At 42.7% G+C, this 24,467-nt stretch overlaps 1 protein-coding gene across 15 annotated transcripts in view; it reads right to left on the bottom strand.

Moving 5' to 3' along the window:
- The window catches only part of TANC1 (tetratricopeptide repeat, ankyrin repeat and coiled-coil containing 1), a 262,694-nt gene that overhangs the window by 119,143 nt on the left and 119,084 nt on the right, over positions 1-24,467 (bottom strand). For 14 of the 15 annotated variants that reach the window (XM_024243336.3, XM_054548917.2, XM_054548921.2 and 11 more), the window contains one exon: positions 15,255-15,452. In XM_024243336.3, the coding sequence (XP_024099104.3) occupies positions 15,255-15,452 (198 nt within the window). Of the gene's footprint in view, positions 1-15,254; positions 15,453-24,467 lie in introns of those variants that run through there. The other variant, XM_009237752.4, reaches the window with a different exon arrangement.

The following is a 24,467-nucleotide window of genomic DNA, read 5'->3' as shown; positions in this document are numbered from 1 at the left end:
CTGGGCAATATGGCTGAAGGCAACAGGGTGAGGCAGAGAAAACCCTGTTTCTACAAAAAATACAAAAATTAGCCACGTGTAGTGACACATGCTTGTAGCCCCAGCTACTTGGGAGGCTGAGGTGGGAGGATCGCTTCAGCCCAGGAGGAAGAGGTTGGGTTGCAATGAGCCGAGATTCCCCAGCCTGGGTGACAGAGCAAGACCCTGTCTCAAAAAAATTTTTTTTTAAAAAGCCATAGGTTTAAAAAGAAAAAAATCTGCTTAAACTTCACAACCTTAAAAAAAAAAAAAAAAAAAATACTGGCTGGGCGTGGTGGCTCACACCTCTAATCCCAGCCCTTTGGGAGGCCAAGGCCGTGGGGGATAGCTTGAGGCTAGGAGTTTGAGAGCAGCCTGGCAACACAGCAGAACCCTATCTCTATAAAAATGCAAGATAAAAAAATTACCTGGCCATGGTGGCATGTGCCTGTAGTCCTAGCTACTCAGGAGAACCAGTTGGGAGGATTGCTTACGCCCAGGAGCCCAGGAGTTCAAGGATGCAGTGAGCTGTGATTGTGCCATTGCACTCCAGCTGAGCGACAAAGCAAGAACCTGTCTCTTAGGAAAAGGGGAAAAAAAAAAAAGGCTGGGTGCAGTGGCTTACGCCTGTAATCTCAGCGCTTTGTGAGGCCGAGGCGTGCAGATCACCCGAGGTCAGGAGTTTGACACCAGCCTGGCCAACATGGTGAAATCCTGTCTCTCCTAAAAATACAAAAATTAGCTGCATGTGGTGGAATCTGCCTGTAGTCCCAGCTACTTGGGAGGGTGAAGCAGGAGAATCACTTGTACCTAGGAGGGGGAGGTTGCAGTGAGCCGAGCAAGATGAGATCACGCCACAGCACTCCAGCCTGGGCAGCAGAGTGAGATTCTGTCTCAAAAACAAAACAAAAACAAAAAACAAACAACAAAAAAACCCAAAAATCTTACTGAGAATATTTTGCATGCCTACACTCAAATTTTAATGTGTATATATGAGTGCATACACATTCATTCAACTCTCGGAGAGTACATATCTGCTCTAATAGAAACTGTATAACTGAAAAAAGTGAATTATTTTGTAAAAGTAAAATACTTTCAAGAAAAGAAATCCCTGTTGAATTTTCACTGAAGAGCTATAGTCCACAATCTCTTTCTGACTGACACAACAGGAGATTCTAGTTTGTATGTCTCACTTCAAATCATACAATTTCTGTATCAAATGTTAACACTAGACTCTACGATGCGTACAACGGGCATATATTTTTCTGTGATTACCAAAGACCTTCAATATCCAAGTGTTACATCCAAAGTCCTGGTGAAACATCAAACAAACTTCAAACAGCCCAAGACAGAAGCCTCCATAATACTCGCTGTGTTCTCAGAGGACGCCTCCATCTGGCATTATGGTGCAGTTGTGACCAGGGCACAACGACCTCACTTGCATTCCACTGTGTGCACTCTAAAAGGAGAAGGCAGCACTGCCAACTGTGGCGCAGACTCATCTGCTGGTCCCTCAGCCAGTCTCAGCCCCACGTGCCCCTCCCATATGGGATTCTGGTGTACCAGGTATGTGTTTCCGGTACAGTGTAATCCTGAGTACAAGCTATCTACTTCATCTGGTGCTCATCCAAATAAACAACAATCTGTTTAAATGGCAGAAGAACAACAGCTGTGCTATCATGAGACAGCATGTCTGCAGATGGCATTTAAGCCATTTGAGGGATGTTCAAGGGTAATCTGACACAAAGGCTTCTGCCTCAAGTGCTGACTTTATCACTTACCTGTGTAAGGAGCACCTGTGTTTCTCTGCTGTGTTGCACAGCTTTGAACAGTATGTAGCTATGTGCTCAGCTTCCATCGGAGTTTTGTTCTCATTGCTTGGAGAGCAAACCTGGACCACTTTGCAGCATTTATACTCTCCATCAGCTTCATGAATCACAGGCTCTCATTTCCATAGTGTGCACATGGCAGCTTCACAAATTACCCAGGCAGGGCACCACCAGGCATCCTGCCTTTTTGCTTTACCTATATTTCTCTTTTCTGCCAAGAACCATTGCTTTCTTAGACCTTTATACTCACATCACCAGTTCTAAGAGCTGGCTTCCTGTATAGGGCAATTCTACATACATAACATTTTAATCACTTCACACAAATCATGTGCAAACCAGGAGAAGATGAATAACCCAAGAAGCTGGCAGCAGGGCTAGAAGTGGAACCCACTGCGTTCCACTTTCATGTCCTATTCCCAGGGAACAAAGCTCCAAAGGAGGGCTGTGCTGCATGTCAAGACGACACGTCCTTGCCAGAAAACACAGACCTGAGGGTGGAATCCCACTGGAGGGCATTTGGCTGAGGATAATCAAGGGGACAGATACTATGGGAATCCATTCATGGCGACCAAGTCACATGAGGGAAGCTGAAGATGGGCTCCAGGGTAGATGGTGACATGGAAATTGCAACCACCACGACCCTACACTTTACATCTCGTTTAAATTTCACTTGTCCTATGTCTTAGTTCAGGCTGCTACTTTAAACGTACCATAGAAGGCTGGGTGCCATGGCTCACACCTGTAATCCCAGCACTTTGGGAGGCCGAGGCGGAAGGACTGCTTTAGCCCAGGAGTTCAAGACCAGCCTGCGCAACATGGTGAGACCGCATCTTTTTCAAAAAATTTAAAGAAACAAAACCAAACATAGACTGGGTGGCTTAAACAACAATTTATTTCTCAGTTTGGAGGCTGGGAAGTCCCAGCTCAAGGAACCAGGAGAACCAGTGTCTGATGACAGTGCCTACTCACTGTACAGCAGTGCCTCCTTATCTGCAGAGGATATATACCAAGGCCTCCAGTAGAAACTGAGGATAGTACTGAACCCTGTATACACATTATGCTTTTTCCTATACATACATCCTTCGCTTGCACTAAATGGCTTGGTGTCACTCATTTCAGGGGACCTCTCTTGCAGAATTTTCTACATAGTCTCAACGCTTTCTCTTGGCAACATGTTGCCATCAAATGGAACACATTTTCTGTTCTTGTCTTCAACCCATAAATGGAATGCCTTTTTCATCTTAACTAAGTATTTATCACACATAGTCGTGGTAACTTATGCGGTTTGAGGTATGACAGCAAAACTACCATGAATTTCTTTTTCCTCTGTCATAATTTCATGGAAGATTCATTCTTACTATAGATCAAGAACTTTTGCCTTTCCACTTAAAGGAAGCACTTTACAGCTTCTCCTTGGCATTTCCAAATTGCCAGCATCACTACTCTCATGCTTTGGGGCCACAATTCAGTAAAATAAGGTTGACTTGAACACATGCGGTGTGATACTGTGACAGGCAGCCTGACAACTGAGAGGGCTACTGAGTGATTAACAGGAGGGTAGCGTGTGCAGCACATGGACACTGGGCCAAGGGAAGATTCCTGTCCTGGGCTGGAAGGAGCTGGATTTCAGCATGCTACTCAGAACAGCATGCAATTTATGACTTATCAATTATTTCAAGAATTTCTCATGTAATATTTTTGAACCACAGTTGACTGCAGGTAACTGAAACTGCAGATAAGGAAGAACTACCGTATCCTCACATGGCTAACAGAAAGAGCTCTAGTATCTTCCTCTTCTTATATAAGGGCATTAATCCCATCATGGAGGCTCCACCCTCCTGATTTCAAAACTTAATCACCTCCCAAAGGCCCCATCTCTTCATAGCATCCTAATTAGAGGTTACAGTTTCAACATCAATTTTGGGGGGACATAAACATGCAGTCCATAACATCTTAGAAGCCCCATTATTACCCCACGTTTCAGAAGAAGAAACACCTATGGCCTGGCTCAAGCCTACAGAGCCACGACATGAATCCAGCTGCGTCCACCTGCCCATGACTGGGGCAGACAGACACACTCATGACTGGGGCAGAGAGAGACAGCCTGCATCTGTCAGGACCCTTCACATCTGATTAGCTGAACTGGAGTCTCACCAGTTCCGGATTTAGGTCGTGAACTTACTCTCCTAGCCTCTTCAAAAGGTCAGCTCATTAGCTGTACTCAGGACCTGTGACCAATAAAGAGGACTTTGTTGGTGGTGGAAGTAACAAGAAAGTCACATCTCCTTTGAAGAGTGTTTCCTAAATTATACTTCTCAGAGCCCTTGTCCAGAAAAGGGGCTCCCTGCATGGCACAGTTAACTATCTCAATAGGCCCCACCCCAGGCAAGGCTTTCTGGTTTCAGTGCTCCAGACCCTAATAATCAAGTTTTTCCCAAAGGTACAAGTTTCCCTTTTGTAAGGCACTCTGGTTCCCACTGGGCTCTCCCTTCTAGAAATCACCACTCTGTGTTCATCTTAGCTTCCCACCTCCAGGCTTGGCACAACCCTGGCTGCCCCTCTGCCTAGAGGCAGCCAGCCACCCCTGCCAACAGACGCAGACACACGCGCAGTCCTGTCACAGCAAATCTCACGAGTCGAGCTGGAATATCAGGTTTTCTTTCCTGTTTATTTCTGCTTTACACTAGTGCTCATTAGCACTAGATATAATCGTCTGCATGGGCTCCTGTGACTTCTGTGTTTCTCTGTAAATCAGAAATGATGAAAAAGATCCCCACCACCAAGGCCCCTGCCCTCATCTATTTTCTCTGAGGTGAGAACATTCATTTCTGAGCATGGCACTGGGTTTGTTCCAGCCGCCATCTGACACCACCACAGGGTGCAGCTGACACTGCCGTAAAGTGTGACTGGATAAAACCTCCAGTCATCATTAACTGCAGGCGGCGGGAAACGGGCAGCAAAAATGCCAAAGCGTGAAAATCGGAGAGAGACAGGAGTGGAGGAAAGCAAGGCTGAACGGCTACTGACAAACCCAGTTGAAGACACACTCCCTTTTGCTCAGCGCCTGGACAGAAAAGCCCTAAGAGGGAGGCTGGACCTAAAGCGTCACTTTTCTCTGGATATGGGGAAAGGTACATTCCCAGCTTTCTAAATGTAAAGGACTGTTACATTAAAATTGCCTATGCGTCCATCAGTATTTTCAACCAATCACATGGAACTGATGAGCATGGAATACTAAAATCCTACTGGTTTTAACAGTTACTTACCTATGCCCCATCACCAAGATAAAGGAAGTGATTGGATTCTGAAGATATGATTGGATCCTGTTTTCAGGGCTCCCAAGGGGGAATGACAAGACGTCAACAAAGACAAGACAGCAGTCCTTACAGAGAATGTCACAGAATGTCATTCTGTGTCAGGGCAGAGATGCGAAATAAAGGGTTATGCAGAGCAAAAAGGAGACACAGTGCTACAGATGCTTGGAGCAAAAGGATATTACTTCTCACCTAGAGAAAAGGAGAGGCACAGAGAAAGCCTGGACCAAGCAAGAGATGCAAGCCATACCCACAGTCAACTCCTAAGGAGAAGGTTCTGACCTAGGCATAGGAATTTCCACAGGATGAGCAATGGGGAAAGAGGAGCAATAGGGCTGGGTGAAGGCACAACAATGATTTGGTCAAGAGAAGACAATTCAGTGGGGAAAGAACAGTCTTCTCAGTAAATGGTGCCAGGACAACTGGTATCCACATGAAAGAGAATGAAGTTGGTCCCTACTACACATCACACAAGTAAATGAACTCAAAATGGATCACAGGCCTAAATGTAAGAGTCGAAACTATTAGAGGAAAACATGGATGTGTATCTTTATGACCTTGGATTAGGCAATGGTTACTAGGACATGACATCAAAAAGACAGACTAATAATAAATAAATTTAAAACCTTGTAAAAATTTAGAACTGCTATACTTGAAACACTATAATCAGCTGGGCATGGTGGCTCACGCCTGTAATCCCAGCACTTTGGGAAGCTGAGGCGGGTGGATCACCTGATGTCAGGAGTTCGAGACCAGCCTGGCAAACACAGTGAAATGCCCTCTCTACTAAAAATACAAAATTAGCTGGGCATGGTGGCACATGCCTTTAGTCCCAGCTACTCCGGAGGCTGAGACAGGAGAATCGCTTGAACCCAGGAGGTGGAGGCTGCAATGAGCCGAGATCGCACCATTGCATACCAGCCTGGGCGAGACAGAGCGAGACTCCGTCTGAAAAACAAACAAACAAACCACCAATAAAATCAAAGTAAAAAAGACAATCCTCAGAATGGAAGAAAATACTTGTAAATCATTTATCTCATAAGGAACCTGTATTCAGAATATAAAAATAATTTTCACAAATTAATAAACCTACAATGAGATATCAGTTCACATTCTCTAGAATGGCTATAATAAAAAAGACAATACAAGCATTGGCAAGGATATGAAGCAATTGGAAACCTCATACTCAGCTGGTAGTGATATAAAATAGTACAGCCACTTAAAAAATAATTTGGCGGCACCTTAAGAAGGTTTTATGGAACTACCATATGATTCAGCAATTTCACTAGGTATATAACCGAGGGAACAACATATGTCCATATAAAAATGCAGACACAAAAGCTGATTGCAGCTTTATTTATAATAAGTAGCCAATGTGGAAACAACGAAATACCCACCGATGGAAGACTGGATAAACAAAACGAGTGGCATGTATGAGTACTTCATGCTGTTTTATTACCAAACAATATTTTACTGAATGCAGTACTGATACATGCCACAACATGGATGAACCTAGACAACACGATGCTCCATAAAAGAAGCCAGTCACAAAATACCACATATTATGATTCCATTTTTATGGAATGACCAGAATAAGCAAATCCAGAGACATAAAGTAAACTCGTGGTTACTAGGGGTAGGAAGTAGGGAGTGAAGAGTAAGGGCAGGGAGGAATGTGAAATGACTAGTAATGGGTATGGGGTTTTTCCTTTGGTTTCTTTGAGGAGGAGATAACAATGTTCTAAAATTAAGACTGTGGGTATGGTTGCACAACCCTGTGAAAATGCTACAAAAAGAACATCAAACTGTAAACTTTAAATGGGTGAATTATGTGGTATGTAAATTATATCTCAATAAAGCTGTTTTTTAAAAAATGCAATGGAATAAATCACAATGGAAAAATATATAAATTTGACTAGAGAAAATGAAAAACTTCTGTGAGTCATAAAACACTGTAACCTAATTAGATGGAAAACGAACCAGAAACGGTTTTTTTTTTTAAACATACATGACTGATAGCCTTAAAACAACGAAGCTGTGCTAAATCAATAAGAAACACGTATTGTCCCAGTAGAATAAAGGACAACTATCACAAAGAATTTCCAAAAGAAAAAGATACCAATGGCCATTAAGAATATAATAATTCATCTACAATGTTAAACAAGTAAGTTTTGGCCCAGTAAACTCACTTTTATAGTCTGATAAAAATATCAGAGATGCCTTTAAATCTTAATATACGACAATGTTATTTTTTAGTAGAAAACGGGGAACCTCTTACCTGTCCAATGCTGGGGGAATGGGCAAATGTGTTACTGTTGTTTACGTACTATAGAAACAAAGCAGGAGCGACCATCAAAAGTGGTTGTCTTTTGCGGGGTATAGAGGGACTCAATATTATCATTATTTTGTACTTCTTTTTGTAATTCCACTGCTGGGAACCTGCTACCCCAAGGAGATATCAGAGATGTTTGTAAATATCACTGGACAAAAGTATTCCTGTTGGGAGTTCTAAAGATGGGTTGTACAACAACATGAGGGTAATTACCACTGAACTGTACACTTAAACGGTTAAGATGGTCAATTTTGTTATATGTATTTCACCATAATTAAAAATATTCACACCAGGAATAGCAAAAACAAATTATAACATGCTAAAAATTTTTTTTAAAAGTAAGTATCTGGCCAGGCGGGGTGGCTCACACCTGTAATGCCAGCACTCTGGGAGGCTGAGGTGGGTGGATCATGGGGTCAGGAGATCGAGACCATCCTGGCTAACACGGTGAAACCCCGTCTCCACTAAAAATACAAAATATTAGCCAGGCATGGTGGTGGGCACCTGTAGTCCCAGCTACTCAGAAGGCTGAGGCAGGAGAATGGCGTGAACCTGGGAGGCGGAGCTTGCAGCGAGCCCACATCATGCCACTGCACTCCAGCCTGGGCAATAGAGCGAGACTCCATCTCAAAAAAAAAAAAAAAGAAGCAAATATCCAACAATCAGAAATGTTTAAAAATCAATTATAAGATACTGAAACAATGGACAACAAATATCAAGCTCTTCAAGTAAACTGGAAATTGCTCATGATAAAATATTAAGCAAGAGCTGTGTGCAGTGGCTCATGCCTGTAATCCCAGCACTTTGGAAGGCCAAGTTGGGAGAATCACTTGAGGCCAGGAGTTCAAGACCAAACTAGGCAACATGGCAAAAACCTCATCTCTAGGAAAAAAAAGAAAAAAGCAAAGAATTAAATTAGCTGGGCATGGTGGTGCATGCCTGTGGTCCCAGCTACTCGAGGCTGAGGTGGAAGGATCTCTTGAGCCCAGGAGGTTGAGGCTACAGTGAGCCTTGATAGCACCACTGCACTCCAGCCTGGGTGACAGAGCAAGACCTTTCCTCAAAACAAATATATACACATATATTTGTCCTCATGGAAAAGCAATTATATGAGATAATCACATATTCTTTATCAGTAATTCTCAAACTTTGTTACATATTAGAATCACCGAGGAAGCCTTTTTAAAAATCCCAGTGTCCAGACCATACTTCATATGCATTTAATCTGAGTCTCTGAAGATAGGAGCTGGGCATCATCAGTACCCTTTAAAATTCCTGGGCTGACTCCAGAGTATAGCGAAATTGTATACAGGTGAACCAGGACTCATTGGCAGGGGAATAAATGGACTTGAAGTAGAGCAAATGCATGCACACTGGTTCTATGTATGAACACATGTTCAAGTACAACAGAAAATCTGTGCATCACGTTCACAGCTGGCACGCAGTAAGGAGGCCATCATATAACAAGTTTCCAGGAGGAAACAAAGAATGCTCTCCTATTCACCTCAGCAGGAGGAACTGTCCTTGCTGAAGGTTAGATGTCAACTGTGGTCCCAACCACTCAGCAGTGGAAGCAAGGACTATAACCAGCTGGCTCTACAAGGAGAACTGGGGCTGTGCATGTCCTGTGTTATTCTTCACCCTCCAAGAAGCAGCCTCATGGATCCATGTGAGGCTTTAAGCCCATGCCCTCCTCCTGCCCATACCTTCTAAGAAATTAGAACACACTCACATTATTTACAGCTCACTTGCCAACGACGTACAGGCAGAACATCGGCACAGGCTGGCTGACATAAGAGAAGACGCTGGGGACAGCGTGGAGGATCAGGGTCTACCAATAACTTGTATGAATTTTGGACAAGTTCTCTAATGACCAAGGGGTCCTTGCTTGCACATCTGCAAAGAGGCCTGGACAGGATGTGCTCTGGAGGCCTCTCCAACTCCAACATGCCTGTGAACCTCCATGATCTCTAGGATCTGCACCAGGCGGCTGAAACTGGGAGGCAGCTTAATGTTTTTCTGACCATGAACTTGATCTGACTCAGCTGTCATAATTCCCGACACAACCTCGTGGAAAGAAAGAAAATGAAAATTGCCTGAAAAGTGCAGACAGAAGGGAAGTTCTAAAGAAGGCAGCTACAGAATGACGTCTCTCAGCCTCTTAAAATTGTTAGTAGTCCACAGTTAGGCCGCACAAAGCACCATCCATTTAAGCTGTTCCCAGAAGATGTGAACTTCAAAAAGCAGCCACTCAAAGAATGCTGGGGGGAATATGAAATCAATACAGCCTTTCTGGAAAGGAAGTGGGCACTATGTATCAAGACTCTTTATAAATGCAGGCCATTTAGTTCAATAATTCCACTGCTGGGAACTTGCTACCCCAAGGAGATATCAGAGATGTTTGTAAATATCACTGGACAAAAGTATTCCTGTTGGGAGTTCTAAAGATGGGTTGTACAACAACATGAGTGTAATTACCACTGAACTGTACACTTAAACGGTTAAGATGGTCAATTTTGTTATATGTATTTCACCATAATTAAAAATATTCACACCAGGAATAGCGAAAACAAATTATAACATGCTAAAAATTTTTTTTAAAATTAAGTATCTGGTTGGGCGGGGTGGCTCATGCCTGTAATCCCAGCACTCTGGGAGGCCGAGGTGGGCGGATCATGGGGTCAGGAGATTGAGACCATCCTGGCTAACACGGTGAAACCCCATCTCTACTAAAAATACAAAAAATTAGCCAGGCGTGATGGTGGGCGCCTGTAGTCCCAGCTACTCAGAAGGCTGAGGCAGGAGAATGGCGTGAACCTGGGAGGCGGAGCTTGCAGTGAGCCCACATCATGCCACTGCACTCCAGCCTGGGCAATAGAGCGAGACTCCATCTCAAAAAAAAAAAAAAAGAAGCAAATATCCAACAATCAGAAATGTTTAAAAATCAATTATAAGATACTGAAACAATGGACAACAAATATCAAGCTCTTCAAGTAAACTGGAAATTGCTCATGATAAAATATTAAGCAAGAGCTGTGTGCAGTGGCTCATGCCTGTAATCCCAGCACTTTGGAAGGCCAAGTTGGGAGAATCACTTGAGGCCAGGAGTTCAAGACCAAACTAGGCAACATGGCGAAAACCTCATCTCTAGGAAAAAAAAGAAAAAAGCAAAGAATTAAATTAGCTGGGCATGGTGATGCATGCCTGTGGTCCCAGCTACTCGAGGCTGAGGTGGAAGGATCTCTTGAGCCCAGGAGGTTGAGGCTACAGTGAGCCTTGATAGCACCACTGCACTCCAGCCTGGGTGACAGAGAAAGACCTTGTCTCAAAACAAATAAAAAAAACTTAAGTGACACAAGCAGCACACAGGAGGGTTACATAATGTGGTCTCAGGTTTAGGTGGAGCAGATTTTTTTCAAAAGACTGGAAGAAAAAATGTTCACAGTAGTTCTTTCTCGATGGGATTTCCAGATTTTCTACAAGAAATACTTGCGGGTTGGGGGAGGGAGTGCCTTTGCAGACATTAACTCATGGTCCAAGAATCAAAGAGACAATATGGCTTCTACTCCACAGCCTGTCAATTTGGCGGTTTTTCCCTTAACAAAACAGGCAGAGAAGTTTTCAAAACTGCTAGATCAGCTATGTCCACTGTGAGACAGAATTGGAACTGGAACAGGCAGAAGCGGAAGTGGCCGGCACTCTCCAGTGTCTCCATACAAGGAGTAGGGCAGTATCACCCACTTGTCACCATCTGCTGTCTTACTCCATCACAGCATTTCAAAGGGTTGCTTCTCATTCATGCACGATGTTTTGATTGTTTGATAATGGGCCCAGAGTGATCTGGGAAAATAAATGCAGATACTTTATAAAGTATCTAATGATATTACTAATAAATCACAGGAAATGAGCTTTTCTCTTCTCTGGAAAACAACAGCACACATTACAAATATTGATGAATTCTTAATCCAAAAAGACTTGCAACTGCCACAGAACTACTTTAATGGATGCTGGTCCTTGTTTTCATTAACAGAAAATATATTTGCCATTAAAAACAAAAGTTTCGAAACAATACTCAGAAAACAATCTTCTAACAATGAAAAAAACAAATAAATGGAGGAAGGTGGCAGAAGAGTAAATAAAAATAATAACCTCAATATGAGTGGAAAGTAGGAAACTCAATCATGTAACATGCAGGGTCACATTATTGCAGGGTTAATTAATTATCTCTGGCCCACAGTTCCCAAGATCCAGGAAGTAACCATCAATTGTATTAACATACATATTTTTATTAATACAGGCTGTGTTGTTCAGAGTGTCTTCTTACAGGGGTTTGTAGTATTTGATCCTTGCAAGAATAATTGTTCCAGTGCCTAACAGTTTCTGGATTAGCATCAATTAGTGAAGAGTTTCTATACAAACAAGTGAAACAAGTTTGGTTTTTTTGTTTTTGTGTTTTAACCTTGAACAAGAGAGGAATTGGCGGAGGTGGGGGGCATCTTACAAATCAGAACAGAAGTCATCAAGGTAATTTCAGAGCAGGTGTCTGAATGATGGCACAACCCTGGAGCATGACCCACTGTGGGGCCTGGGGGGAAGGAGAGGAGGGGAGTGGCTCCATACCTCTGGGTGCTGCAGACACACTGTACTGACTATCATTAGCAGCAACAATGCTAGCTTTTAAAATAGATGAGTCTTTTTAAATCCAGTGCACATTCACAACCATATGTCAGTTTTTTGGTTTTTTTTTTTTTTATTAAAACCAGGCAGGTAGAACATTAGAGCTCTGGATACTTTTACCAACAATATGGTTTAAGCAGAAATCTGTGTTAGACACTGAAAAAAAATACTGTTCATCATTTGATGTATTGATTCACTGCCATTTTTAAACAGCATCTCTGCCCTAAACTTTTCCAATTAAAATTACCAAGATAATGAAGCCAAATTACCACTGTGAGACACTAATTTGCTGTACAAATTTGGGCAGTGAACAAGCACTGCTCCGTTAGAGATGTATCTTAGTTTATTTAATTATCATTTGGACCAAAAACATCTAATAGAGAGAACATCCCAAATCCATTAGAAGCTTGTATGTTTCAGAACTACTAACCTTCTATTCTAACGCCTTGCAAAGAATTTAGCAAAAATAAATTTCATTCCTAAGGAGAAAAACTTAAGGATATTTTCTTGAAAAAAGACAAAAACTAATGTGGTCCACACACATATAAGGAGACACGGCCTCATCAGGGATTCTTCTGCCTCCATGCCTGTAACCTCCATGAAACCTTTCTGGGTAGCCACACTCTCCAGGCTTGCCATGCCATTCAATCCTACCTAAAGTCCCACTAAACACTGAATTTGTGAATAAAATTATATCTGAAATGCAGTCTTCCCTGAAGTCTCTCAGGTTTTCCCCAGTCCTAAGGCCCAAGCAACATTAATTCATTTGCAGTAGCACAGACTATAGGTAGGCAAATTGTCCAAAAGGTCAAATCTCTGCACTTGGCATTACCTTCAACAGAGATCCCTTAAAAATATCTATAGTTTCTGAATTATCTCTATTATTTATTTTATAGAGATGACGTATAAGACATCTTGTTTGTCCTCAAGCATCAGACAGAGGAAGCACATAATGTTTTTAAGAAGAAAAAACTACTCAGTGATACTTTTTAAAGCATAGTAGGGCAGACTTTATTCAGGACCATCTTAACACATATAGGGACCACTGCAGTGGGATTTTGCAGTTAGGGAAAGATAGAGCTCAACTCCAAATACAGCATTGGGAAGTGGGAATTTATAGCCAAGGAACAGGGTAGGATCGGTGCATGAAAAATTACTAAGAGGCAACATCAGGGGTAGGAAGGCAATTCTTGTTAAAGACAGGTCAGGGTGACCAGATGTCACCTGGAAGATGGTGGAGGATGAGGAATCTAATCAGATTTGGGTGGGGGTGGGGAGGCGTTCTTGCTAAACTTAGTAGCATGCTTCTTAGCTAAACCTGGATTTTACAAGACAATGTGTGTGTGTGCACACACACACAGACCTAGGAGAAAGTTCAGGAGCATGACTAAAGTGTAGCCAAGCAAAGTTTGTTTTTTTGGTCAATATACACACTAATTCAGGGGAAAAGGACAAATGACATACCTGATAATAAAGAAAAAGTAAAACACTGTGCATACTTTTCGGGAAGAATAATTCCAATCAGGATAACCCAGTATGACAGGCAGTGTGGAAACTATGATTTGAAGGAAGAGAAGAAATGTGACAAAGAGATACAGCAGTGAGGGAGGGCAAAGAAGGAAGGACGGACATTCCAGGAATTTCCCCAAATACTGATAAACAGGTCAAATTCCTTGGCACAGGAAATTACTTCATACCAAAAAGGTTCCTGAGTTCCAGCTAATTAATGGATTGTAAACAATGTTGTCAAACCAGAAAATTCTGCAACAATAAAAGATTTTGGACACTCACCAATTCATAGCACCGTTTCTAACATTCAGAGCCTTTAAGGATGCCCTCCTAATTTTACCCGCACACAAACCTCAAAGATCTACTAAATGAGTCAGCGTATGTCATCTCAAGTAATACAAATATTACCAGGAAATCAGAGAAACACATACCATTTGACAGCCCTAAGCACATTTTTGATAGATTCTGAATATGTTTACATGTAATTGAGAAGAATCCTTACACTGACATATGATCAACTGGGCCCCAAATTATCCTGCCTTTTGTAAACACTCCACAAACCTTAAAAAAAAATCCAAGAACTTTTAAAACTCAAGGTATCAGCATTTTAGAAAGGCTTTCCTCACATGTGAATCACAACCTCTCAAAGTTCTGTTTTGTATTTTTTGGGTAATGTTAAGTGTAAAACATTGATAGAGGGAAGCCAAAATACTTCCAAAGTATAATAGGAATAATCCAAAGTCCATTTCCCCCACCCCTTTACAAGTCTGAGTTTTCACAAACTTTATAGCTGTTCAAATGCTAGATGATGTAACCAAATGAAATACATCAGCATATACTAGGTAGTAATAAATATACTATTGTCAGATGACATTTGCCTACATCCATAACCTTTAAACACACCACGTATGAGTTTGGATTACAGTCATGTGTCACTTAATGATGAGGATACATTCTGAGAAAGGCATCATTAGGTGATTTTGTCATTGTGCGAACATCCTCAAGTGTACTTCACAAATCAAGGCGGCATAGCCTACTACACACCTAGGCTATATGGCATAGCCTATTGCTCCTAGGCTACAAACCTGTACAGCATTTTACTATACTCAATGCTGCAGGCAACTATTAACGCAGTGGCAAGTATCTGCGTATCTAAACATAGAAAAGGTACAGTAAAAACACAGTATTATAACCTCATGGGACCACCGTCATACATGCAGTTTGTCATTGATCGAAAGAAACATCATTAGTCGGTGCCATAACTGTATAGTGCTCCTTAATTCATCAGCAAGAAAACAACAAAATTGCTGGTTAACATCAGTACTGATAACAAAATCTTAAATCTTTATAAAAATCTAGCCTGGTAGTCCAAACAGGATGAATCTATTAAAACCATACTTTTTCCTCAAATTAAAAAAAAAAAAAAAAAAAGATTTATTTCTTCTAGAAGATACTGCGACAAAGAAAAAACATTCTCATGGGCACAAAGAAGATTTCTCAAGGGCACTAGTTTTGCTTATTTTCAATACATGTACTACATACATAACCAAGGCAGCTCCTTCATTGCCTATTTACCTGGGGATTTTTTGTTTGCTCTTGATTGTACCAAGTGAGACTGTCGAGGCAGCAAAGGTGAGGAAGGCAGAGACATCGAGACACCTTTGGCCAAGCTCACCCTATAGGTGTCCTCTGCTGCAGGAAGACTGCTCACAGGAGAGTCAGCACCGTGGTCAAGGGGCAGGACTGGAGAAGTCTCTGGACCAAAGTCACCTCCTAGAGTAGAGAGAGAATACTTAGGTTAAACCATCCATTCATTACAAGTTGATGCAAATTTAATTCCTATAAACTATATTCTCAGAATATAATTCCCATATATCAGATGTGTGTATTGAATTTTTTTAAATGACTTTTCCCCCACTACTCTTGAAACTTTTTACCCTGTGAGGGAAAACTCAAGCATCAGTGAACTCTGCTCCATGTGCCTTTCTGCACTACCCTAACTGATCTGGTTTCAATCCCTAACAAAGGATTCAGGAAGCCACTGATCTAGGATTAGGTCAAGGTCAAGTATGAATGATCCATAAGAAGCTTTGATCTCAGAAAAGGAAAAGGAGAGGGGTTACTAGCCTTACATGAGTATCAGTAAAACAGATTCAGATACCAACCCTTCCAGAACTCCCGGGCCTCCACTGCTCCTCTCTAATAAGAAAAGTCTAAGAGAGAGTCTAGCCTACATCCACATTCCTCCCCAGCACCATCCCTTGGTTCTCTCATCCCATCTACTCAACACTCCCCATGACACAGGGCCACCCTCCTAAAACTCAAACAGCCCCAAACCAGTCATGGGACTGGAAACACTGCTCATTTATTAGGCAGCTTCCGCTCGACACTCCGCCCCTAAACAAGCTTGGGGACAAACAAGCTTACTATTATGAAATTAAACATTGGTAAATATGGTGAATCCCAAGTTTCTCTTCAAAAAAATCAGTATGTCAGTATGTTCAGCTCTTATTCTTTGATTCTCCATTTTAAAGTTTAACTTCCTGGTTCTCTTTGGTTTCTCGCTTCTAGTTTCAGTAAACAACTTTCCCGCCAATCCTAATTAGTAGTTCACATCTGTTCCCTGGTTACCTGCTCCGTCCTGACTCATCCCAGTCACCTGCTCTGACCTAAGTCACCTTTAGTTACCTGTTCCTAACCGTCCTTCCCACCAAACTACTTACCCCGCCATTCTGGCTCATACTCTTGCCCTTTTTAAAATAGTCAATCAGAATTAGCTTAGACTGTGTGGTCCAACCCTAGCCAACAGGGGAACAACATAGCAGCAGGGGCTACCTGCGTCAGGAATAAGAACTCCTGCCCCTCCCCGTCCAGGTGTGCTCTTGCCATTGTTCCATCTGTGATGAGCACCCTTTCTGCAGAAAGTAAAAACTGCCTTGCTGAGATAATTAAATTTATGTTTGAGTGCTATTTCTTTGTGGCACCAGGGAACAAACATTTTTGACATTCTAGGGTAGGCAGAACCTTAAGAAGCAGAAAGGATGTAATCACAATGTTAAAAAAATATACGAGAAAGAGTATCTTGGCTGGAACTAGTCTCCCAAAAAAAAAAAAAAAAAAAAATACAGCCAGTCCTCATGTATTCAGATAACACATTTTCCTCCGATTGCCTGCCTCTCCCCACCAATCACCTTCCCCACTCCTTAGTATGTACTAAGATGGAACTGAGCATGTGCAGGGAAAGAATGTAAATCATTACCTGCTTCTTTAAAAACATCTTCAAACTCTAAGTCACAGACAGCAGAATTTGAAAGACGTATAAACTTTCCCACAAGCACACCAGTCTCTGTGACAAAAGCTATCCAACCAGTCCTTGCTATGCCTTCCTGGCTCCAAAAACAAACCAAAAAAACCACACACACACACACACACACACACACACACATATACAATCAAAGACTAGATTTTAAAAAAAGAAAAAATGAAAGCTGCCTAGCTAGGCAGGAACTAAATTTTGCAGATTTTTGTGTACAAGGCTCAAAGGGGATATGAACCAGACCATCAAGTTTCAAGTGGTATCATTGTGCTTGGTTTTTGTGTTAGGAGTCAAGAGGAAGTAGAGTCACCCCCTCCACATAGGACATATGCCTTATATGAGACATATAGGACAGGCACATGCCTTACTTTTTTTTTTTTTTTTTTTTTTGAGACAGAGTCTCGCTCTGTCGCCCAGGCTGCAGTGCAGTGGCACGATCTTGACTCACTGCAACGTCCGCCTCCTGGGTTCAAACGATACTCCTGCCTCAGCCTCCTGAGTAGCTGGGATTACAGGCACCCGCCACCACGCCTGGCTCATCTTTGTATTTTTAGTAGAGACAGGGTTTCACAATGTTGGTCAGGCTGGTCTCCAACTTCTGACCTTGTGATCTGCCTGCCTCGGCCCCCAAAGTGCTGGGATTACAGGCATGAGCCACAGCGCCTGGCTGGCACATGCCTTACTTTTAAAGGGAACTCACAGCAGAGTAGTGAACAGAAAAGCCCCACAATGGGCATGTCAGCAAAGTCAGATAATTTTAGTCTCTCCTGGGTTAGCTATGCATGAGATGGTTTTTATAAACCTGGGAAACTAAAGATTTATCACTCACTGCCCAAATGACTGGCATTTGAAGAAACAAGACAGATCAGAAAACTCACTAGGGCTGGGCGCAGTGGCTCATGCCCATAATCCCAACATTTTGGGAGGCCGAGGCAAGCGAATCATGAGGTCAGGAGTTTGAGACCAGCCTGGCCAACATGGTGAAACCCCATCTCTACTAAAAATACAAAAAAAATAGCTGGGCGTGGTGGTGGGCACCAGTAATCCCAGCTACTTGGGGGGCTGAGGCAGGAGTATCGCTTGAGCCCAGGAAGCAGAGGTTGCAGTGAGCCGAGATCACACCACTGCACTCTAGCTCGGGCAACAGTGCGAGACTCCATCTCAAAAAACAAACAAACAAACAAAAAAACACCTCTCACTGGAGTTACAAAAAGAAGGACATTCATGCAAATGCCCAGGACAAAGTTGTGTCCTCAACGGAGAGAAGCAGACAGGAGTGAGAGGCCTTTCCTCCTAGAGGCTGTGTGGACAGCAGTGGCCCCCAGGCTGGCCCCCACCACACACACACACACGCTTCATCCACCTTCTTTTGCTAGCCAGCACTGTAAGATACCACTGTCACCAATCCCTAGAACCCAGGGGCCAGTCTTATAGCACTGTGGATGAGCCTGGAATCTTTGAGAAACCACCTCAAGGCTTTCGGCCAGGTCACGAGTTTTCCCAGCTGCTTTCCCTTCAACTGTCTGGCGAGGGAACAGATCTTAAGGCAGAGCTGGGCTGCACCATGATGCCAGCTCGCAGTGGAGCCGGATGCCCTCTGTCCTGACAAACTTGTAAAAGCTGAGGGATGGTTGTTTTCTCATCACCACCTCACTCTCACACTGAGAATGCAAGCAGGTGCTGTGCCTACAAGAACCACATCACGTCACCTAATTCATGGGTGTACAGGCAAGAATCACCAAGAGACAGATCAGAACTTGGAAAGCGCCGAGGCCACAGCCCCAGGACATTACGTACAAAAGACGTGTGGGGGACCTTGAAGAGGTGACACTGGTTTTCCATGTGGTTTGAAGAGGGCTACATTGCCCTGTGGCTGTTCTCACATAGCCTAAATCACAGACCCAGCTAGTCAAATGGCTGTGGGATGGCCTGACAGGCCACGAAGGCACTGTCTCCCCTACTCACACCTGAGTATTACTGACCTATACAAAAACAAATAAAAACCCAGATTTCAAGTCCTTTAATTTGCATGAGGACACAAAAGAAGGGAGAAATACATGTACCACCACCAGAAATAAACAGCATTGAGAAAAGGTTTATTTTCTTAAATACTTAGAATTCTCCAACATGACACAAGAGAAATTAGGCATTGAAGGGAAAAAGAATTAAAAAGTTTCCTAATTATAAATTCTGCCCATAAACTTTGTTTATAACAAGCAAAGCAAATATTTTCATTAACTGCAAATGTGGTGGGGATGAGTTTCCAAAGCATGCTGTAAGCATGAGCACTCAGCCTTTGGAGCAGCTGGGCTCCAGCACTATGATTTTATGCAGGCTGCAATAAACCGAGGCTTAAGAGAAGAGTGAAGGGGAGGGGGGTTTCCATTTCAAGTTTACTTTACCATCTTACTATAATCGCTCTCAAACACGTTGTTCTGTTTGGTTTGTTTTTCAGAGGCAATGAAAGATCTCTAACTTCCAGTATCCTTTCATTAGAAAGGCACAAAGTAGGGAGAGAAGTTTTATGTATGAACAGGAAGCACAAAGCTGGGTGGATCTAGCACTCTGGAGCCAGGAGCTTTAACTGCACAAGGGCAAGGGGTATACGGTCAAACAAAGAGAGCATCATGATGATGCCAGGGGCAGAAAGTGAAAATCTCTTACGGGCATCCACGTGAACAATACAATATTGGTTCTGGGCAACAAGACACCAGAGATTCTCCAGTAGATTCAACATTCCTCAGCAGAAGCTTAAAGACATTTAAGAGGAATTAAAGATGTTTCACTGCAACAACCAGCACAGCTGGCATATTTCTTAACCCTTGAATAGATACTGTTTTCTTTTAACTATGACCTATTTTATTCCCCACCTTGATTAAGTGATGGGAAGCACATTTCAATCACCCTTCCTGTTGCTGCAGGCAGAAATGCCAGGTAGGACGATGCAACCTCTCCAGGGTATGAAAACCATGTTATCAATGACTAGTAATTTACCCCCTCCAGCTTCACTGGCAGGTGTTTCCCATGGAACATTTACACACCACAGACAGTCCCACCTACCCCAACATGCTTTCCATCTCACAGCATCAAATGCAATCACACTGTCTCAGATGGGAGACCCGGGCCTGGAAGGTAACCCTGAGGAAGAGGGACCACAGCTAGAACCTCCCCACAACCGGTCAGCTCAGGCTCTAACATTCTCACCACTTCACATGTTTAAGAGCTTTAATTTGGGGAAAAAGATAGAGATCCCCAAAACAGACACATTTTTAATGAGTATTTTAAATACATAAGGAGTCAGCACACTTTGCTGCAAAGGGTATGACAGTAAATATTTCAGGCTTTGCAGGTTACGTATAGCCTCTGTCACTCATATACACACACTCCTTTGCTTCTTTTAAAATCATCAATTCCTTTAAGTCCAAAAATAAAAGTCCAGAAAGGGCAAGGGGACACACAGACATCTATAAGAACCTCTCTGTTCATAATAAATAAAAATATATACGCATACAAATAAGTCAAAGTCATAGTTTGCAAAGATAACAAAATTATCAAAGGGAATAAAGCCACCCAATAAGGTGTTTTAAATTGGCAGAAATGGCTTTTGATAATAGTTCTTTATTTTAAAATGTTTCTACCATTACAGGCTGTGAAAAGGGATTTCAATTCATAATGGAAGAAAATGTCAATCTGGGAGATGAATGTTTAAAGGCAGCTATGCAGAATGGCAACATCCAACATCACAGATTAAAGTACATAGAGTGCAGGATTAGAGACAGCTTTAAAAAATGAGGGCAATGAAGGCAAGGAGGTGAAAGTAAAAGCATATTTCAGGAAGGGAAGGCCTGAGAAAGGCAAGGGTGCACTTAGACACTCAGGTAAATAGGTCTGCAGAGGCAGGAAATAAGATTTCCATTTATTGTGCCACTGAAGTGGCTGAGGTGGGGTGGGGCGATAGAAGCTTAGAATAGAAAAAGAAAGATGTTCTGTTTATCCAGCTCCAGAAAACGGGACTTGTGCAATGCATTTAACTAGGGCATTAAATGTGTTAGGGCATCTTTTGTGCAGTCCCCGCCTTACAGTGCACTAATGTTTCTTAAAGGTTTTATAACCACATAACTCTAGACACACACACACACACACCCCCGCCATATTTACAGAAAACTGAAAGATTTCTTCCACAAGATCTGGTATCATTTTTGGACCCTTCAGAAGACTACAACTAAAAGCACTTTAAGCCATTTTATGTCTTATAGAATCTCCTAATACTCAGGCAGAACATTTTCAAAATAAATGCATCCAAGAAAACAATTTTCAAAAACCTTATTCAGACAATCATGATTAATTCTCAAACAATACCACTAAGAGGCAAGAAAGCAGCTAACCCCTAGGGTACAAGAAACCTAGCCAACAGGACAGCATACCCTTGTCTTCAAAAATCCACCAAGTGGGATCTAAATAGAGATCAGTAAATACTGTCCGCATGGTTTTATTCTTAATACTCAATGGTTATAGAACCAAACGTACAAATATGCCTTATCCTGAAACAGATGAGTAAACAGACTGGCATTTCCTCTCTAATTGTCAAAGTTTTCCTTTTAAGACATATCAGCATGCAAGAGTTTCTGTGCTTTAAAAATAAATGACCTCAGAAAAACTCCCACCCCCAAACTCCCAGAGGGGTGCAATTTAAAATAAATGCTTTTTTTAATTTTAGATGTATTAGGTGCCAGGACAGGGTTCTGGGTGCTTTATATATATATATTATTTAAACTTAATCTTCACAACCACCCCACAAATTAGCCATTGCTATTAGCTCCCTTTTCAGATGAAGAAACTGAGGCACAGAAAGGATCAAGTATCTTGCCCAAGGCCACTCTGGCATGTATCAGAGCTGAGTCTGAACCCAGGCAGTGGGATCCAGAGTCCACTGTCTCAGTATTGCTCCCCTTGGAGAAGGCTACTGAGAAAGGCTTTCAACATTATGTCATTTTGCATACTTAAGAAGGAAAACCAAAAATAGTATATGTAGGTCTACGCACAGTACTGAGCCACCACAGGGGGATAAAAAAACACCCTGTTCCCTCATCTATTTTCATTTTTCATGCCGGCTGGTTAATTAGCTCCACAGCACTCCTGCAGCACTCCTTTTGGGAGGTACCCAGGCCCAGTGATCATTAATCTTCTCTCAGTCACACCTCATGCTGTCACCATACAAGCGAAGTGGATCCAGGATAGGTGTTTAGTCATCAAGCACCCTAGTTTCCTCTCCTCTCCATGGGTACTGGACATTTATTAACTCTTGCAGCATTTGGGCCTGCTGCTTCTGCGGCACAGCGGCGCTGGGTCCGGTCATTCTGCCTGGCCCGATGAAGGGTGAAGTCGCAAGCTAGCTGTGGTGGAAGGCAACCTGGCAGGATTCATCTTCAATGTGCATGGAATTTGGGATTCTACATTTCCTTGCCAGCACAGACTTGTCCAGGTCCACCAGTCCTGTGGAACACACTGCAGCTGGAATTCCGTGGCTCTGCCAGGCCTACTGATGCTACATCTGATTAGAGCAGCAGTTCCCAACACCCTCCACGCAGAGGGACCCCCGATCCCTGCGGAGCGAGGCTGTTTTAACTGGTTGGGAAAATGGCACAGGCGATGGTCTTTAAAGCTCACCAAGTGATTTTACTGTGCAGCCAGGACCGAGAGCCACAGAATCAAGAAGGTGGTCAAAAAGATCTGGAATGCTTATGCTACTTCCCAAGACAACGAGGTCGGGAGAAAAGGAACTACAAGGCCTACTGTACTAAGTAATGCAGACGATTAAAATAAAAGTTTCCATTCCAAATGTACATTCCTTGAGGGTATATGTGTATATATATGTGTATCTATATATGTATGTATGCACACATATTATGTTTACATCTATACAAACATGGACACTTGTACATGCATGGAGGGTCCCAAGAAGGATACATATCGAACCAGTAGCAGTGGCTGCCTCTGGGAATGGGAACTGATCAACTGAAGCATGGGTGTTAAGATACACACGTTTAGATGGTTTATGTTTTTTCCTATGTGCACATTTCCTGTAAATGTTTAAATGTACATTCCCAAGGATTGAGCCATGTGTCAATTTTAAGATCTTTAGGATAAATGGGCCACCTACTAAGGCCTAACTTGGCGAGTGGGTGAAATGAAGTTCTATTGCACAAAGCATGTGCTCCAAGTGACATGTGTGTAGGCACTGCTCGGAGGCAAGCTTGTTTGCAGCTGACTACAGTGGACACGGGCATGACAGGAAGAATGCCAGTGCCCTGCTCTGAAGGTTGGATGCCAGCAGTGCTGAGCCTGCCACACTCCTGTCATTGATGGGCTCTGGGTCAGCTGGCATTTCTTCTCTTCCCACCCTTCTGTTTCTCTTCCAGGTCCTGGTCATCTCTGCTGTTGGTGGCTGGGTGTGGGCACACTTGCAGATGCCCGCTCACATGGGACATGGATAATCCAAAGCACTAGGAAAACATCCAGTCTGTCAGGGAGGAAAGAGGGAAAGAGAGACATGAGGGTTGGAGTGTAATGGGAGGACAGGGAAGAAAACAGATGCTAAAAAGGAAGGAAACGAGGCAGGACAGGACCAAGGAATTGAGAAGTAAAGAGAAGAGGGGGAACAGCCACTCAAGGAGCAGGGAAGGGTGGAGGTGGGGTGCAGGCGATAAACGCATGAATTCCTGTTTCTTTTTAAAACTGCATCTGGCTAGCAGTCCTGGCAAGGCCTCTCCCAATACCCTAGTAAAATATCTAACTACAAAGTAAGAAAACTCGCAAGTGCAAAAAAACCATACTAAAAGGAAGAGAATGCCAGAAAAGGAAAGAATTCCCAGTAATTTTAAAGATGACAAAAGAGGATACTTTGTTGTTGGAATAAACAACTAGTGGCCTAACCACACTCCAGTCTATAAAATATCAGAGCCCAGCCCACCGTGGAGGGGGGAAGATAGCAAACCCCTGACCCTGGAGTCGGCCTCTGTATCTCCACCCCATGCCCACCAGCAGGAACAACAGATCCAGATCAGTAAAACCCGGCTGATTGCATCTTTTCTCTTTGGATAAGCCTCCCCCAACCACCACCCAAAATAATCAATGACGGGACTGAGAAAACATAGCTTATTAGTGAAAGGAAAGAGAACATCTGCTTGAACACTCAAAGATGACTGAGAACAAAATTCTGTGAACCGCTTGGTACCATCAATAGAATATAGGATGGCCTGGCCTCTAGACCCTTCATAGAGTGTTTCTTTCCTGATGACAATCCATACCGGGGGTGTCTAATCTTTTGGCTTCCTTGGGCCACACTGGAAGAAGAATTGTCTTGGGCCACACGTAAAATACACTAATGATAGCTGATGAGTTTTTTTAAAAAGTCACACAAAAAAAGTCTCATAATGTTTTAAGAAAGTTTACAAATTTTTGTTGGGCCGCAT

Source organism: Pongo abelii, chromosome 11 (genome assembly GCF_028885655.2).
Source record: "Pongo abelii isolate AG06213 chromosome 11, NHGRI_mPonAbe1-v2.0_pri, whole genome shotgun sequence".
NCBI classification, from domain to species: Eukaryota; Metazoa; Chordata; class Mammalia; order Primates; family Hominidae; genus Pongo; species Pongo abelii.
Note: the sequence above shows the minus strand (reverse complement) of the source record. Positions and strands in the feature narration are given on the sequence as shown.